This window comes from Acomys minous (assembly GCF_964271855.1).
Source record: "Acomys minous genome assembly, chromosome: 3".
In the NCBI taxonomy this organism is placed as follows: domain Eukaryota; kingdom Metazoa; phylum Chordata; class Mammalia; order Rodentia; family Muridae; genus Acomys; species Acomys minous.
Window position 1 is genome coordinate 146136246 of NC_140485.1, and position 18688 is coordinate 146154933.

General features: G+C 40.4%; 1 protein-coding gene across 1 annotated transcript; it reads left to right on the forward strand.

The window, feature by feature from the left end:
• RIOK2 (RIO kinase 2) lies at window positions 1–18284 on the forward strand. Its single transcript, XM_084774925.1, has 10 exons — window positions 1–140; window positions 1879–2017; window positions 3366–3482; window positions 5088–5263; window positions 7189–7277; window positions 8337–8528; window positions 9023–9115; window positions 10253–10777; window positions 14266–14362; window positions 17850–18284. Exons 1-10 carry the CDS (start codon window positions 75–77, stop codon window positions 18012–18014), a joined length of 1659 nt encoding a protein of 552 aa, XP_084631051.1. The 5' UTR covers window positions 1–74; the 3' UTR covers window positions 18015–18284.
• Window positions 18285–18688: the final 404 nt, after the last annotated feature.

The following is an 18688-nucleotide window of genomic DNA, read 5'->3' on the forward strand; positions in this document are numbered from 1 at the left end:
GGAAATCCCGCGAGATTACCCAGCTGCTTTCGGTCTTCCCGGGGAGCCAGCGTCGGTGCCGGAGCTCTGCAAGCATGGGGAAGGTGAACGTGGCCAAGCTGCGGTACATGAGCCGCGATGACTTCAGGGTCCTGACCGCGGTAAGGGGTGCTCCTTTCTTGCTTATCCTCTGGCGGCGTCTTCTTCCTGCTCCTCTGCGGCCGCTGGGAGCTGAGCGTGAGAGCCCTGGGGTGTGAGTGGTCGCCGAGGCAGGGATCTGGTTAAAGGGTTCCAAAGTCTAACTTTTTTCCTGTAGGGTGCAAAGCCTTCCTTCGTGCGTTTCCTTTTACTGTAGAAGCGCTCGCTTTTCTATGGCTTCCAATTTAGGGGACAGGGTTTAAGTCCTCTAAGGAGGCCTGTTAGGCACCTAGTAATAGACCCAGTCGCCTAATGCTCCGTCTGACTCACTCAGAAAAGCACATTTGTTAGGTTTTACTAATAATTGTAGGTTTTTCAGCAGAGTGCAGAACAGACAAGGGGGTAAGGAAATCTGAAAGAACAATCTTTAATCCCTGTCTTCTATTACCATTACCGGTTGGCCCAGCTCACTTACTGTTTTCATCTCAAAGTGCTGTACTAATTTCTAGTACATTTCTTCCAGGTTTTTAATTTGTATATTTCTACCAGATTAAAGACCTAAATGTAACTTCTTATGTATCTCTCCCCTTTCGTTTTTCTGTTTTCCTTAGCTCTGCCTGTTCTGGAACTCACTGTGTAGGCCAGGTTGGCCCCAAGCTCAGAGATCCCACCCGCCTCTGCCTCCTGAGTGCTGGGATTAAAGGCGTGCCACTCTGTGCGCCTGGCTTTCTTATGTATATCTCCTTTGCAAAAGCATCTTCAGGAGTTTCCCATTTCCCTTGGTATAAGACTCCTTGCCCTTTTGTTTCTTAGGCAGAAGTGTTTTCTGGCCTTAGTTGCATGGCTCCACCATGCCATAGTATGTCAACTACTTCTGTCAGTGCTTTCTTACATAGATACCGTTTCCAAAACTTTTTCTCCTTCTGCTAGTGCTTTGTGTCCTTTCCTTGCATTCATTCTCAGCTGTGTCTCCTTTCATGAAAGTCATCTCTCAGCTAGAATTCTTGTTCTGCCCTGAGCTGCTACTTCTGGCTTTCCAGGGATAAAGACTCTGTCCCAATAACTACCAAAATCCATGTCTCCGTATTGTGCTTCCCCTACCCCCACCCCCTAGACAGAGTTTCTCTGTGTAGCCCTGGCTGTCCTGGACTCGCTTTGTAGACCAGGCTGGCCTCGATCTCACAGCGATCCAACCTGCCTCTGCCTCCCGAGTACTGGGATTAAAGGTGTGCGCCACCACGTCCGGCTTCATATTGTGCTTTCTTATTTATGCTTAATATCTGTACTTTTTAAGGCAGGAGTTTAGGTGTTAACTTCTCAAGAACTGAGAGTTTTTACTCTTGAGACATAATATCACCGATTAACTCTTTTTCAAGAGCAAATTCAGCATGCTGTAATTATAGTCATAGATCTGCCTTGACCTTTTTCTTTGGCCCAGAACATGTGTTCAACAATAATCTCCTGAGGTCATGCTGTCTAGTGACAGCGCAGCCATTTTAGTGCCCACTGTAGCCTGCCCAGAACATGTGTTCAACAATAATCTCCTGAGGTCATGCTGTCTAGTGACAGCGCAGCCATTTTAGTGCCCACTGTAGCCTCTGTAGCCTGCAGTTGCTTAGCAGTATATTTCTCACACTGTAGTTCCGTCAGGCCACACAACTGTGACCACAGAAAAGTTTCAAGAGGCTGGTTTCTTAGCCAGGTTTTAGTAGACACGGCTTTGTATTGCTTGATGCGGCATGATGGATGCTTTAATTTCAGGTTGAAATGGGCATGAAGAACCATGAAATTGTTCCCTGCAGTTTGATTGCATCTGTAGCCAGCCTGAAGCATGGTGGCTGTAATAAAGTTTTAAGAGAATTGGTGAAGCATAAACTCATAGCTTGGGAACGCACTAAAAGTAAGTATTTTGTGCTACATTATTTGTCAGTCTTCAGTTAATTTGCTTTCTGTAGAGCTGACTTTCAAAGGGCATGAAGTACAGGTTGCCTAACTAGTCAACCAAGAACTGACACCTTCTGCTGTATAGAATTAGTCAAAATCAGAGTGTTAAAGTATCTTTTATTCTCATGATTTGTCTCAGAGGCTTACTGCCTCCTTCTGCTAACCTAGGCCTAGTCCTGGAAGCTTCTCGCCTCTGTAGAATCTAATCTAGGCCTGGAATGTTTTCAGCCTCTGAGACTTACTGCTGAATAAACTCACCCTTCCTTGTTCATTCTGCACTCTAGCTGGCTGTTCTGGTTCAAACTCCTCTCCAAGCCGGCTTCTCTCTCAGCCTCTGACTGAATTGCTTTGTGCTTGACCTCATACTAACTCTAGCAACGTCTTCTAATCCTCTGGCTTGTTTTGTCTTCACCTGTGTGTAGCTTGTTCTCTCTTCACCTTCTATATGTAAAGCTCTCCCTGTAAAAAACTGCCTCTGAATTCCACTAACCGAACAGCCACGAGCTCACCTCCACTGCTCTGCCTCTCAACTCAACTGACCCAACCAAACTGCCTGAACAGCACTGACTAGCACTCAGAAGTCTACACACCTCTCTACTGAGTGCTGGGATTAAAGGTGTGAACTACCACACCTGAACCTAAGCTTTTCTTTATCTGAAATTTGCTCTAAACCAGGCTGGCCTTGAACTCAGAGAGCTCTGCCTCTGTCTCCTGTATTGAAGGTGCGTCTATATTCCAGCCAGATCACACAGACCCAGAAGGTCTTTGGATGTGATATCTTGCCTGAATAGCCATGTTCTAAATTAAAATTCCTCTACATCGGAGTCCACACAAATCAAAGCGCTCATAGAAAGTGGCAAGATCACACTGCAGGACGAATGAGATAGTACTACAGTTACCACCACTTTTGGAAAATTCAGCACATCACAGGACTCTAGAACATTGCTTCTCAAGCCATCTGTGATAAGGTTGAAGGTTTAAAAGCCTGTCACAGATCTTTCATAACTATAAAACAAAGTAAACGTAAAGAGGATAATGACTATCTACAACAACAGGCATGAATTTATGGTCAGATCAATATAAAATGGTTTGAACTTAAATACTTTGATTTTGTATCTTGTCACAGACTCTCAAACTGGTGTACATACATGAATCACACTATAACAGAGAAGAAATTGGGACTTACAAGTCTGGGTGATCCATCTTTCTCTTCTAGACTTCCGTCTTTTAATGTTTGGCTTGTGTTGATGTGTCCTGGTTGCTACAGTACAGCTAAATAATTTTCTTACCTAATTTTTGTCCAGCTGTCCAGGGGTATCGGTTGACAAATGCTGGCTATGATTACCTGGCTTTGAAAACACTGTCTTCTAGACAGGTAATTGAGTCTGTTGGAAACCAGATGGGTGTTGGCAAAGAGTCAGGTATGTACTAATAGTATTGTTGAAAGCATTGTCTTTGCTTAAGTTTTTATTTTACTTTGAGAAAGCATTCTTTCATTTTGTTTCATAGTCCAAAAAAACACTAAGTTGACTGTAAGCAATACAAATGAGGAACATAGTGAGTTACCTTGATAAGTCCATCACTATCAGTTCAGAAAGTCAGCTGTAAGCAATACAAATGAGGGACATAGTTATCTCCATAATGCCAAGAATTAATTCCATCTGGTTTTTTTGTTTTGTTTTATTTTATTTTGTTATTCCTCCCAACTTAGGTGCTCTGGACTAAACCCAGGGTTCCTTCATGCTAGCACATGCTTTACCACTCAGCTACACTTCAGGCCCTAATTTTCTTCTAATATTTTAAGTCTTTGGTAAATATTTCACTCTTGCTTATAATTACTCAGCGATTTTTCATAATTATACACTGTTACAGTGGATGTGTACTCTACAGCTTTTTTTTTTACCAGTTTCTGAGCAGTAGTGATTTGAGTTTCGTTCATTCTTAATTTTGAGTAGTAATGGAAGTCCCTATCTTTAAACAGATAGAAAATTTAGTGCTTTGGTGTGGGAGTTTTGTTTGTTTGTTTTTAGAGAAAGGGTTTCTCTGTAGCCGTGGCTGACCTACTTTGTAGACCAGGCTGACCTCAAACTCACATCGATCCACCCACGTCTGCCTCCCTAGTGCTGGGATTAAAAGTGTGCACCACCACGCCCTGCTTGATGTGCGAGTTTTTGAGGAACACAATTCAGTTCATAACAGGATTTTTTTTTTAAGTATATAAAATTTGATATTAGGATGTTTCAAAAAATATATAGATTTATATTCTGTCAATAAGATATGAAAGCCTGTTTTTTAATAGAAATATGATTAAGATTTCTTATAGCACTGAGAACATGTCCTAAACATCAGCATTGTGTGTTGGTGCACGTCCTTGAGCTCTTGGAGCAGAGGCAGGCGGAGATCTGTGAGTTCAAGGACAGCATGGTCTACAGGGTTCCTTGTCAGGCAGTATGATTATACAGAGAAACCCTGTCTGGGTGATAGGGGAAAGTGGAGGAAGAAAAACAAATGACTTACTTTGATAGTTGGTAAAACTGCCTAAGAAAATTACTGTTTTACTTCCAAGGTTATATTCTAACTTACAGGTCATCAAAGCAGTTGAATGTGTTGAAACAGAAGGTGTTAAACTGACTCTCCTGGATTGAGGTTGTAATCTCAGTATAGAGCACTGGCCTGTCATATATATGCAAGGCCTGTGTAGATCCCTAGCACAGAGGGTGCAGGGACATCGCTGCTTTCACTAGAAATGCTTTCTCAATGAATTGAGTGGTTGTTTTGACATAATGGTAGGTGTAAGCACTGAGCACCTTTGAAAACAGTAGTACGCTTTGCTAAGTACTTCTCTGCTTTCTTCTACAGTTCCATATGAGCATGTCCTGGGTTGTCATTTAGGATATAAAGTGTTTTGCTAAAGAAGTATTTCTAGGAGGAAAGAGAGTAGACACAGGTGAAGGCAAAAGAAGTTACAGCTATTTAACCACTGGGGCCAAAGTATTCTAACAGTGCTTGTACACGTTTTGCTCTAGATATTTACATTGTGGCAAATGAAGAAGGAGAGCAGTTTGCACTGAAGCTTCACAGACTGGGAAGAACCTCCTTTCGAAACCTCAAAAACAAACGGGATTACCATAAACACAGGCATAATGTTTCTTGGCTTTATTTATCTCGTCTCTCTGCCATGAAGGAATTTGCATATATGAAGGTATTTTTATCTCTTAAAAAGAAGAAGCCAGGCGTGGTGGCGCACACCTTTAATCCCAACACTCAGGAGGCAGAGGCAGGTGGATTGCTGTGAGTTCAAGTCCAGCCTGGTCTACAAAGCGAGTCCAGGACAGCCAAGGCTACACAGAAAAACCCTGTCTTGAAAACCAAAAAAGAAAAAAAAAAGATGCCTGTAGTTTGTTTTAACCAAACCTTATAAAGACCGTGATGACAAGCATCTCTCTGACCCTGACTTAGTCCCTACAGTCAACATGAACTCTGTTGATTATGCTCTTTTCCTAGTGGCTTCCTCTTAATGAAGGCATTTTATTGTTATGCAAATCTGTGACTATATGAGCACCCTCATTGAAATGGTATCTGAAAAACTTTGTGTTTCACAGCTAAATTTAACAAAATAACATAGTTATTCTGTCTAGTAGTGTTTGTTAAAATTTACTTCATTTGTTTTTACATTTTGACTGTGTGTGTGTGTGTGAGTGTGTGTGTGTTCCTTCCACCATGAGGGACTCTGGAGTGGAATGCAGGTCATTAGGTGCCTTTACCCACTGGGCCGTCTTGATGACTGGACTTTTGTTTGGTTCCCCACACAACAACAACAAACTTTTTTTTCAGTTACTAGGGATTACTATAGTGCAGAAGCAGCTGCTTCTTGGGAGCTCAGCTTGTTTTCTTTGAGCAGTTCATTTAATCTGGCACTTAAATGTTAATGATGGGAGAATATCTTACAACAGTATAAATAAGCAATTCAGGTATTATATGTTACATTCTTTTGTACTCTAAGGAGTCATCCTGGCAGAAATCATTAGCCGTTTCCTCTACACGATAGTGGTTGCTTTTTAAGTGTGTTCACATTGGGTGTTCATAGAGAACACCTGGCTGCACAGAAGTGCTCTCTTTAAATGCATTGATATTTTCCCAAGAGGAAAAGAATAAGATAAAGTTTAGGCTGTGACTTGAGAGTTGCACTGTACCTGTACTAGACAGCTGAATTAAAGAGAATTTTGAAAATTGATCAACAAAAATACAAACTTGGTTCAGGTTGAAATAAAATAGCTACATACATTATAGATTTTTGTTTGTTTGTTTTGTTTTGTTTTGTTTTGTTTTTCGAGACAGGGTTTCTCTATGTAGCCTTGACTGCCCTGGACTAATTTTATAGACCAGGCTGGCCTCGAACTCAACAGAAATCCACCTGCCTCTGCCTCCTGAGTGCTGGGATTATAGGAGTGCACCACCACACCCTGCCATTGTAGGTACTTTTAAGTTATGCATTGGCATAGCGTCTGGTCTCATACTGGTCTGTAGGTAAGGTGTGGTGGCATGGGATTGAACACTAGTAGAATAATCTTGCATAAGTGGCAAAGGTCGAATAGAAATGTTGGCATTCCAGCTGTGAGAGGGGAAGATGTGTGAACGGTCTAAGGTACCATCTGGCTCTGACTACCATGTTTGTCACTTATTTGCATCATATTGTAGTCTAAAGAACAGCACCAGCGATTTACAGACTAAAGTGCCTGACCTTCAGGACAACTTACTTCTTATGCCAGTAAACCTAAAACAAAATTTGTTTTTATTTCAATATTGTAAGCACATATCAACAAGTGACAGAAACTTAAATAAAAAGGAAACATCCTAAGGCACTAAAGTCTTACAAGACTTATATTCATTTTTGTGTGACTTAATCATAGTATAGAGTACATAACAACTGTGCATTTAAAGAGGGAAAGCTAATTCAAAGAAACTTAAATGAATTTTTATGTTCAGCTAATTTTTATAGTAAGTAAACCATGAACTAAATACCTATAGGTTGACTAAAGTTTTGCAAAGCCTTGTTTTAGGAAGATAGATATTTTTTTCCTTTTAAAAATGATGATTTTATTAACATCTCATATTTTTCTCTTTCAGGCATTATATGAGAGGAAATTTCCAGTTCCAAAGCCAGTTGATTACAATCGCCATGCAGTGATCATGGAGCTTATCAATGGGTATCCCCTGTAAGTGCTCAGGAAGCTGCAAGCACAGGTCCTAATAGGTGAACTGGACGTTCAGGAGTTTTAAATAAAACGTTAAGATTGTTGAAGTGTTTCTGAGAGGTTAGAATTTTCTAAAGAGGTATACAAAAATAAATTGAGAACTCAGTTTCATTCAGACATCTTGTAATCTCTGCCATTTGTTCAGTATTTATGAAGAATCTGTTACATACCAAACACTTTGAAATTCGGCAGCATATCTATTGTATCGGTAAATGCTATTGATAAAGGCCAAGGAAGAGGCTCAAGGTTGGAGCTTCCAAATTAGCGTAAGACAGTCAGGGAAGTGCCAGTCACAGGGTGAGCGCTTAGGCAGAGCTGAGGCTGCGCTCCAGCCGTGGCTGGAAAGACAACAAGCCAGGATTTAGAACATAATAGCTGAGGTGGATGGGCAGAGGGAGAGGGAGGTGTGGACAGTGAGACCTGAGGGGGAGGGAGGGGAGATGAGTGAGGAAGCTTAGAGCAGCCCAGGCAGGACATGGTGACAGCTCTGATTACAGCGACAGTCAGAAGCATCATGAAAGACAGTGTGTTCACAGGTAGCCAGGTGAGTTCCTCTGGAATAGGATTTGAATGAAAGTGGAAAATCGATGATAGTGAGGACTCTGCTCAGTAATGGACAGTGAAGAAAGAAAGTCTGAAAGGCATGATGCCTGATAATTAAAGTACTTCAAGGAAAGGAAGGGAGTCAGCTGACTAGACATGGGAATTACTAAGAATTTAGATATATAGCAGCATAGAGGAAATTAAGTCTTGAGCCGCTTTATTTAAATAAGCTGAACGGAAGTCTGTTGAAAGTGGATCAGTCATTGGAAGTAGAATGAATGAAATTTTAAAAAGCCTATGTAAAAAGAGCGGAGCTGTAAGGAAGATATGAGTGGGAAGCCGACAGGAGTGGAGCAGAGTGTGAGGAGAACAGGGGCGGGGGGACTGGAGGATCAGGAATGGGATCGTCACAAACACATACATGTCTATACTCATTAAAATCAGGAACATGTACACATAACCTGTTCATACCTGCAGGTGTCAGGTGCATCATGTTGAAGACCCTGCATCAGTCTATGATGAGGCTATGGAACTGATAGTCAAGCTGGGAAATCATGGGCTGATTCATGGAGATTTCAATGAGTTCAATCTCATGCTGGATAAGGATGACCACATCACCATGATTGATTTTCCACAGATGGTTTCCACTTCCCACCAGAATGCTGAATGGTATGTGCTAAAGCTGCCGCTAGTTGCCATGTGTTTGTATATCACAGAATCATTTTTTACTCAAAATTTTCCAGTTTTCTATGTGGATAAGTAAATGGTTTCAATGATGGAGGTTTGTTTTTTGATTAAGGGATATCTAACCACTAGACTTTTCCCTATGAGAAAATCTTTAAAGAAGAGAAAATATACTTAGATCCAGTTTTAAATCTTATCATTATGCTTATCCTATGTATTGGAAATCTAAAAACTGACTGTTCCTCTTATTTATATGTAAACTACAATGTAGATAGCATTAAAAGAATTTGGACTTAGCATTCAAACCCAGTTTCCTTAGCTGTGGAGCCATTTGTTCAAACAGGACTTTAAGAAGAAGTCTGAGTTTTAAAACCAAAGCTTGTTCAGAAGTAAACACATAGAGAAGATATGCATCCTGTAAAGAAGTAGATAAATGAACAGTAGATTGGAAAAATTAAAATGAATGTTCCCTTTTGCAGGTATTTTGACAGAGATGTTAGATGCATCAGAGAGTTCTTCATGAAGCGTTTTGGCTATGAAAGTGAGCTCTACCCAACCTTTAATGACATTAGGTCTGTATTTAGTAAGTAACAGGTTATTTCCTTAGTTCTGAAGTTAATTCTTTAATCTGAAATAGTTTCCAGACACATAATTGCTATTGAGTAGCTAGAAGATTTGAAAATACATGCCATCAGACATTAAGACACAATTGAACTTTTGTGTTGAATTTATATTTTTATGAAGTCAATACCTTTAATTGAATTTTGAGTGCTGTATCAAATTTCATAACCCATTTTTTAAAAATCAAGTATCTTAGTGAAAATGTTTTCTTTTTTTAAGATTTTATTTTTTATTATGAGTATTTCTATGTGTTAAGGTTTCACTGTGATAAGACACCATGACCAAGCGTGGCTTGTGGGGGAAGGTTTATTTGGCTCACAGGTTACAGCTCATCATCAGGGAAGCCGAAGCAGGAAGTCAGGGCAGGAACTGAAGGAGAGTTCTGCTTGTTGCCTGGCTTCCCTGTGCCTTGCTCAGCTTACTTTCTTAAGCCTTCTTCTAGGAGGTGACACTGCCCACAGTGAGCTGGGCTCTCCCATGTCAATCATGAATCAAGAAAGTGCCCATGGGCTTGCTTACCGGCCAGTGCTGGGGACATTTTCTCAATTGAGGTTCCTCTTCCTGTATGACTCTAGCCTGTGTTAAGTTGATGCCCTAGAGCTGCTGCTTGTGAGCCAACCCACGTGGGTGCTGGGACCCAAACTCCCTTCTGCTAGAAAAGTAGCATATGCTAAGCCATGTCTCCAGCCTTAAACGGATACATAAATTCAAACAATGTGTATTTCTAGAGTTAATCTTTATTGGTTTTATATACACTTTTAAGATATTTCTGGGGTTCTTCTTTGCAGGGGTGGTTGGTTTGGTTTTGGATTTTCAAAACAGGGTTTCTCTGTGTAGTGTATTTACATATTTTAAAAAGCAGCCATTAGCCCTTTTTTGAAAGTTAATTTACTAAGTTAATAAAAAGTCAGCTGGTAGAATATTTGAATTATTGTGTTGCTTTTTAGTCATTTTATTCAAGTATCTTAAGTAATTAAAAGAATTGTTTAAGATTAAAATATGGCAGGCCCTTAGAACTCAGCTCATCATCTGTTAGCGTTGCTGTTCACCTTTTCTCTGTTACTCACTGCTAATGCCTGCATTCCTAGGAGGGAGGGCTCCCTTGATGTTGAGGTCTCTGCCAGTGGCTACACAAAGGAAATGCAAGCAGATGATGAACTGCTCCATCCGGTAGGTCCTGATGACAGAATTACTGAAACAGAAGAGGAATCTGACTTCTCGTTTTCTGATGAAGAGATGTTAGAAAAAGCCGAAGTTTGGAGGTCAGAGACAGAAAAGGCACCAAACTCAGTAGATGAGTCTGGCAGCTCCCGTTGCCGCTCACCTGCAGACGGCAAGCAGATAAAAGAAGATGGCGCCTCAGAGGGGAGCACTGATGGACCCAGCTTTGAAATGACTGAATTAAGTCAAGCTGTCGAAGAAATAGAACGGCCTGTTCTTACTCACGGATCTGTTACTGGGTTTTCTGAGGAGAGCAATAGAACTGAAAGCGACACCAGACATGACGGCCAGGCAGGTCAGTGCAGAAGCCCGGCTGGCTCTGAGGAGGGTGAGGATGGCTGCCCCCATCTGATTGCCTTGTCATCACTGAACAGAGAGCTCAGGCCTTTCAGGTATAGATTTTCATTGGCCTTTTAATTGTAATCTTGAGATCAATATCGTCTTTGATTGTGACAAGGGAGCATATTTGAAAAGGAACAAATGCTATGATGTAATTGTGTTATATATAATAATGAAAGTTGACTTACTATACTTAAAAAAATGTCTTCTCAGTTGAACTGAATCTCTATAATCTAGTGACTAAGTAGGTCTATTTTTAGGCAAGGTAAATTGTTCTGTTTCATTAATACGCTTCCTGTATGTTTAAACTAAAAGACATATAAGTATGTGAGACATGCAGCAAATGTGATTTCTGTGTTAAATATCTACTGAGATTAATTCTTGGTGCTTTGGGCCTTTCCCCTTTTTTGTTTTTTTCAAGACAGGGTTTCTCTGTGTACATATGGCTGTCCTGGAACTCACTCTATAGACCAGGCTGGCCTCAAACTCAGAGACATCCACAGCCTGGCACTTTGGACATTTGACTGTTTTGTTTATTTGTTCATGTACACTTAAAGATACGTAAAAGGATTACATTTTAAGGATTTTTTTTCTTGAGGGTGTTAAACTCAACTTAGCAAAAATTTTGAAATCTAACTTGAAGATTTGGAATGGTTTGTCCAGAAGCAAGCAATAGTTTACTGCAGTAGTGATTTTATTTATTTCAAACATTAATATAACAAAGCTAGATCAGCAGAACATCGTTAAGCACTCGCTAGTGCATGTTCAGGGGTATTATCTCTTACTCTTTTTGAATTACTGTATTAACTTTTAAGTGTTCAATGACTTAATTTTTAAAAAAGAAAAACTTTATGTCTTTTTATATCATGACCTCAACTAATATTTTTCAAAACCTTGAGAAACTTTAAAAGTTACACATCATCAAAAAAGGAATCCTTTCTACACTCTTAGAAAAGAAAATTAAGAAGCTAAGAAACTGTCTCATTCTTTTCTCCACAGAAAGGTAATTAACCAGTTAACAAAATGGCGCTCTCTGTCTGCTCTGCTGTCTTCTGCCATTTCACTGCATAGTTACGTATGAATGAAATAGACATTACTTAACACTGTCATTTCAATAACTGGAAGCAGGTTGTTCCTCTGGGCTTTCATCATCTTCTGTCTTACAGGGAGCCCATGGCAAGTTAGAAGCTCTGTGTGAGCCTCTCACCATAATCCCCGTTTCCTCCACCATGTGATCACCTGGTGTTCCTTCTACCACCAAACTTTCCATTGTTCACTGGCCCATCTCTATAGTGTTGCAGTTTATATAACGTCCAGATCCCATAGCTTCCTCCTCCATAATTGTCATAACTAATTCCGTAGTCTGCTCTGCTGCCATGTCCAGGTTCACCACCATTTTCTTTTCCTTTGTTTCTTTCTTTCTATTTATTCACTTTACCTCCCAACTGTAGCACCCTCCCCTGTCTCCTCCTGGTCCCCCCCCATCTCTACCTTCTCCCCCTCTCCCTCCCTCCCCTAGTCCTCAGAAAGGGGGAGCCCTCCTCCCCTACCATCTGACCCCAGCCTATCAAGTCTCATCAGGACTGCCTGCATCCTCTTCCTCTGTGGCCTGGCAAGGCCATCCTGCCAGGAGGAAGTGATCAAAAAGCAAGCAGCAGCCCATGTCAGAGGCTGCCCCTGCTCCCTGTCTCAGGGACTGCCCCTGCTCCCCGTGTCAGAGGCTGCCCTGGCTCCCCATGTCAGGGACTGCCCCTGCTCCCCATGTCAGGGACTGCCCCTGCTCTCCGTGTCAGAGGCTGCCCCTGCTCTCCATGTCAGGGGACCCACATGCAGACTCTAAGCAGCCTGTCGACTACGTCTGAGCAGGACACGGTCCTCTAGGTCCTCTCCATGCAGGGTCCTCGGTTTCACCACCATTTCACTTTCCTAACCAGAGTCAGCTTAAAATTTCCACCTCTAAATCCTCTTCCAAACCCATTACATCTGTGCATCTTAAGAACACCTTTACCTTTGCAGTTTTGTTTATGAAACGAAATGTAAGAATTGTGTCCTTTTCCACATAGCTCTGCATGGGCTACTGCCATTATAATAAACTTGGAAAATTAAAGCAGAAGCATAAGAAAAAGTCAGCTTGTAGAAGAGTTAGCTGGGACACCAGACTGTGATCTGATTGGGTCTGTGTTCTTTCTCAAGGCCAAATGCAATCAATAGGAAATTTATTTTGGACAGTCTTACTTACCTTGGGCTTACGTCTTAAACCAGTCATGATTTGAAGGAAAATTTAAAGTGTGTTTGATACAAGTAAACTACCAAATACCATAGCCTAGAAACAAAATAACGTTTGTAATTTGCCTTTGGTTGCATAGTCACTTAGGTCTCACTTTCCCGGCATCTCAGGGGCAGCAGTACCACTTACCAACAGCCATGCTAACACTTCATACCGTTAAAAAGTTGAAAACTTATAAAATCAGCCATATTGTCTAGGATGGGCTTTATAAAGAATTGGCCTCAGAAATTCTATAAACTGAAGTGCCGCATCGACAGTGAGCAAGCTAGAAACTCAGGACAGACCGTAGTGTAGATTCAAGAGACAGAAAAGTCTCTGTGTCCTGGCTTAAGCATAGTTGGGCACAGGGGATTCTCTTATCTGCCAGTATATTCCAGACTCAGCACCTACCCACACTGAGAGGGCAGTTTGCTTTATTGGGTTTACCAGTTCAGAAGTGCCTTCTCAGATATGCCTTGAATTCTGTCTAGCAAATGCCTAGCATGCAGCTATCTACGGTTAATAGTCTTACTAAGCAGGGTCAGGGCTAATGATTTGTTCTTACAAAACAAACACTGCAAGAATTTATTTCTTGAGTAGTCACTTAAGCAGAATGTAGAAGCAAAGTAGATGTTGCAGGGCCAGGGAAATAGAGCAGCAAATAATGTCACATGATACCAAGCCGGACCAAGCTCCTCCCAGGACCCACATGGTGGGTGGAAAGAGCTGACTGCTGCCGATTGTTCTCTGGTCTCCACGTGCGTGTTGTGGCATGTGACATCCACACAGAAAGAAACATGTAATTTTACAAAATAAATGTTTCAGAAGAATATTGGCTATTAGATGTTAATGTTTTCTGGGTTCTTGTATACTGTGTATGTTAAAATAGTGAGCACTAAAAGCATAAACGCATCCATATTATAGATTTTATTCTGACTCACACTGCAGTTTCCGAGAACTGTCTCTGGCTGGGCATCATGGCACATATTGGAAATCCTTGCACTAGCACTTGGGGGTTGGAAGCCTGAGGCAGGAGGATCAGCTGTGGCTGCAAATGCGACCCTGTCTCAGAAAAAGAATGAGAATATTTTATCTGTACTGTGTTGGAAAGTAATAGAGTGGACTGAGTTGCAAGTGGTTTCACTTTTATTTTTGTAAATATAATTCGGAGGCATTTCATTTTAAACTTCACCACAAAAAATAATACAGATTAACTTAATTTTACATTATAAGAATCAACAAGATAAATTATATATTTCTTAAATTTTATTGTAGAGATGAAGACAGTATGAGGAGCGTTGCTCAACATCGAACAAGAACCCTGAGTGTTACGTCTGCAGGCAGTGTCCTGAGCTGCTCCACCATCCCTCCAGTAAGTACCGCACATGGGCCAGCTGTGGACAGAGCAGGCAGTGGGAATCGCGTATGTTAGTGTTGCACAGTTACCAGCAGAAGTTTAGTAAGAAGCAGGAGGACTCACCTTACCTGGAGGAGGCAAACCTTCCAGCGTATAAATTAGTTTGAATTTGAGGCATAAAATGTTACGTATTTTGGATCCAGATGGGAATTTTGTAGTTTCCCATGTGATTCAGTCTTTAATTTTTTAACAAGGAAGGTTATTTGACTCTGCACAAAGGTAAGGCCACAGTAATGAGGCTGAAATGTGAAGGAATACCACCCTCAGCACTTCCTACATTCTGGGAAATAGGTAATTTTAAAATGTCTTTGGTATCAAATTTTTGTCGATTCCTCAGGCATTTAGCATTAGTGTCCAAACAGTTTACAAAAGGGACACTTTCTAAACAGGACAGTAAGCAAAATATTGCAGCCCCAACTAGGCTTCCAGCATGTAAGCCAGACTTTGTTCTGACCTGCCCAAAGGAAGAGTCAGGGTGGAGATCTGTCACAGCACACAAAGCAAACCCTGTGGAGGGTGCTGCTCCAGCCACACAGCCAGGGCTATGCACATGGGTCTCCTCATACCTGACTTTTGGAAAGAGCGGGGATTACAAGTCGTTATCTATTTCTCTCAGCACTCAGGCAAAACCATGTTGGGTGTGCTTACTTCATGATTCCTTGGCAGTCACTGTGCCAGTTTGCAGCCTACTACCTACCTGCCTTCTGTCAGGGTTAGGCAGTGCTTTGAAGACCACTCTTTAATTGTGCTTTCTAAAAAGTATATTCTGTCAACCATTAAGAAAGTAAAATAATAGTAATTTATCAGATTTTCCATAAATCAAAGTCAATTTGCCATGTTGTTTTTTCTTTCTGTGTTATTAAAGCTAGTTTTTAGAAATAATTTACTTTATGCTGAATAAACAAGGAAGCAGCCTTGAAGAGAAGAAATGAGGAAATGAAATGGCCACATACAACGTAAATTCAAAAGATAAATAAGTTTATTTCTCTAAACTTACTAAAAACTCAGATGTGTGAATTAGATGTTTACAATGTTTTATTTTGGATAGAATGAAATGAGAGCCATTAAGAATAAAGTAAAAATTCAAGCTGGGAAGATTCCTCCATGAGCTGTATCTCCAATGCCCACATTAAAAAGCCAGACGTGTAGTGGGTATGTCTGTAGTCCTGCCACACCAGGTTCAGTGTGAGACCCTATCCCACAAAAATAAGTTTGGAGTCTACTGTAAATACGTGTGATAATTTAAATGTATATGTGAAAAGATAAGTTGAGGAATGATGAAAGAAGACCGTATACAGGAGCCTCTGACTTCAGTACACACATGTACACACATTTGCACACCTGCACACACACAAGGATGCATATGTGTACTATGCATGCATGCGCACACAAGAGTAAAATAAAAAGTAGTTAATAGAAGTTTAGCCAGGCACTGTAGCGCTTGCCTGTATCCCAGTGCTTGGGGAGGCAGAGGCAGGCGGATCTCTGAGTTATAGGCCAGCCTGGTCTACTTAGCAAGTCCAGGACCACCAAGGCTACACAGAGAAACCCTGTCACAGGAAAAACAACAAAAAGCAGTTTATATTATAGTTCTGGGGCCTTTCAGAGCCAAGTAGAGTTTGCTAGACCAGTAAAGGTAAAATTCTCATGATGTAATTGTCTTCATAGTCTCTTTCTGAGGTTGGGTAATTAACATGATTTTGTAGGTATAACATTGAAATCTTTGAAGCCTGTATTACATTAAAAGATAAAAATGTTACTATAGAGTTCTCACAGTTCATGATAACCTTTCTGCTCTTGGTTTTTATACTTGGCTAGGATTTATTTGACCTCCTTTCTTTGATTTCTCAGTATCATAACAAAATGATCTAGGTTCTAAGTGGTGCTGCCTTCTGCTAGGCTTACTTACAATTGTGCCTATTTAAATAGGGCTTAAGCTGCTCTGTTTCTTTTCTCTTTACCAGGCTCTCATAGCCAGAGGCTGGTTTTAAACTTGGGCCGTGGTTTCACTGTCTTCAAGTCTTTTGTCTTGAGCTTTGTAATACATGAACCTGTATCCTAAGAAGGGGATAAGACTCTCAGCCTAACTTCATGAACAAGAAGGCTTCTGTGTAGACAAGGCTGGCCCCTAATTCTTTTTTTTTAATGGAAAATAATATTTTTCATACCATATGTTATGGCCACAGCTCCCCTCACCCCAGATCTTTAATTCTCTTTTATCATTCCTGTTTGCTGGCCATTTGCATTGCTAAAGGTCAAATCTAGGTCCTTCTGAATGTTACACATAAGCTCTTAGCAGCCACTAGTCATTTGTAAATTCTATTCTTAAAAACATACAGCAGACTTGATTAAGGCATGTTGCCTTTTAATAAATACATATGTAGCTAGATCTAATGGGAGAATGGTTTTACCTTTAACAATGAATGAGATAGTTTTCATTCTTTGTTTGGTTTTTTGAGACAGGGCCTTTCTATGTAGTCTTGGCTATCCTGGGCTCATTATGTAGACAAGGCTGGCCTGGAACTCACAGAGATAGTACCTGCCTCTGCCTCCCAGATTGATGGGATTACAGGTGTGAACCACTGCTCACGGCTTTTCATTGGTTTTGTACATGGTAAAAATAACACGTAATATTTACTTCATGTTGTGCCCTGGTTTTTCTTACACAAAAAAATTACCTTGTAGGATTTGTACGTTGGTCTGAAGTGGGGCTATAAAGAAAGAATGTTATTATGAAATGAATTTCTCAAAAAAAGGTGTTGTTTTTTGTTTTTTGTTTTTTTCTTTTCAGTCATGTTGATTTATACAAATGGCATTTAACTAATGAGTGACTTAGATTTTTGGTTGTTAACTCTAAGACAATATTCTGCATCTCTAGAAAACCCTATGAAGACTTCCCATGAGGGACTGTTGCCCTTAGTCTGTTTTCAATCTCTAGTACAACAAACAAGGTGTGGTTATGGTTCCAGCCTGTGGAGGTGAAGGCAGGAGAGCGCCAAGGTTATCTGGCTACGTCTCAGTTTAAGGCCAGCCAGGCACTAGGCTACATGAAACTTTGCATCAGGAACGAATGAATGAACAAACAAACAAACAAATAATTCATTACTAAATCATTTCTTTTACCAAAAAGAAATAGGTTTCATCTTGGTTTTTCCCTCAATGTTCATGATGATCAATCACTAGATGGCACTATGGTGGTTTATAATTTCAACTATTACACTATCTTGACCCCTTTTGTTGTATAATCTATTTCTGCAAAGAATATAAATTTTACAACAGCTCCTGGTTTATCTACTAGTTCACACAGTATCATTAGGATTTTAAAAATTCATTCTCAACATGCAATTTTGAAATATATTAGCAACGTAAGGCTTTGTTTAATGACTTTTCTGCTCCTTATCAGAATGATTATCAGTGATACTAATTTACAAAATCTTTCCAGGACCTAGTGAAGCAGAAGGTGAAGCGGCAGCTGACAAGGCAGCAGAAGGCAGCTACCAGACGCCGGCTGCAGAAAGGAGAAGCCAGTGTGTTTACCAAGCAGAGGAGGGAAAACATGCAGAATATTAGATCGAGTTTGGAAGGAGCTAGCTTTTGGGGAGACTAATACATTTCTGTGATATATGTGTGTGTATGTGTATATATATACAGTATATATATATATACTGTAATTCTATTTTCAGCCAGTATATTGGTCTTTTTGTACTAAAATCAATATATATAGAATAATTCTTTTAGTCTACAAATTGGACTCATATGGCTAATTAATAATAATTCTGCTAATTATTCTGTTTTTATTTCATTGTGATGTTTGGTCTCTACCTTAAACTTGGCTTCAGGTCCTGGGATTTACATGTAATAAATAATAATGAAACAATCCATAGTACTCTCTTCCTTTCTTCTTCAGTCCACCACTCTTGGGTTGTATACTACATTGATAAGTTGGTTTTAGCATTACATGAGACAGACACAATTATTTGGCCATTGGAGTGAACTAACTGCCTTCTGTTTTTTTAGACTTCTGTAGTCGAGATAAGTCAGTAATGGATAATTAATTGGCCTTAAATCTCTTCCGGTGCTGTTTTCATTGGCTGTGTAGTCATGGGGAAAGAAACTTGAGACAGTCCTACCAGGATTTTATAGTTGTTGGCGTTTCCCCACGTTTGAGCAGAGATGTGGCTAAGGGAGGTGGAAGAGTGAGAGGGAATGAAGAGTGAAAGGTTGCTTCTCATTTTCTTGAATGCATGACTCTAGAATGTGTTCCTACCTCAGTATTAAGAA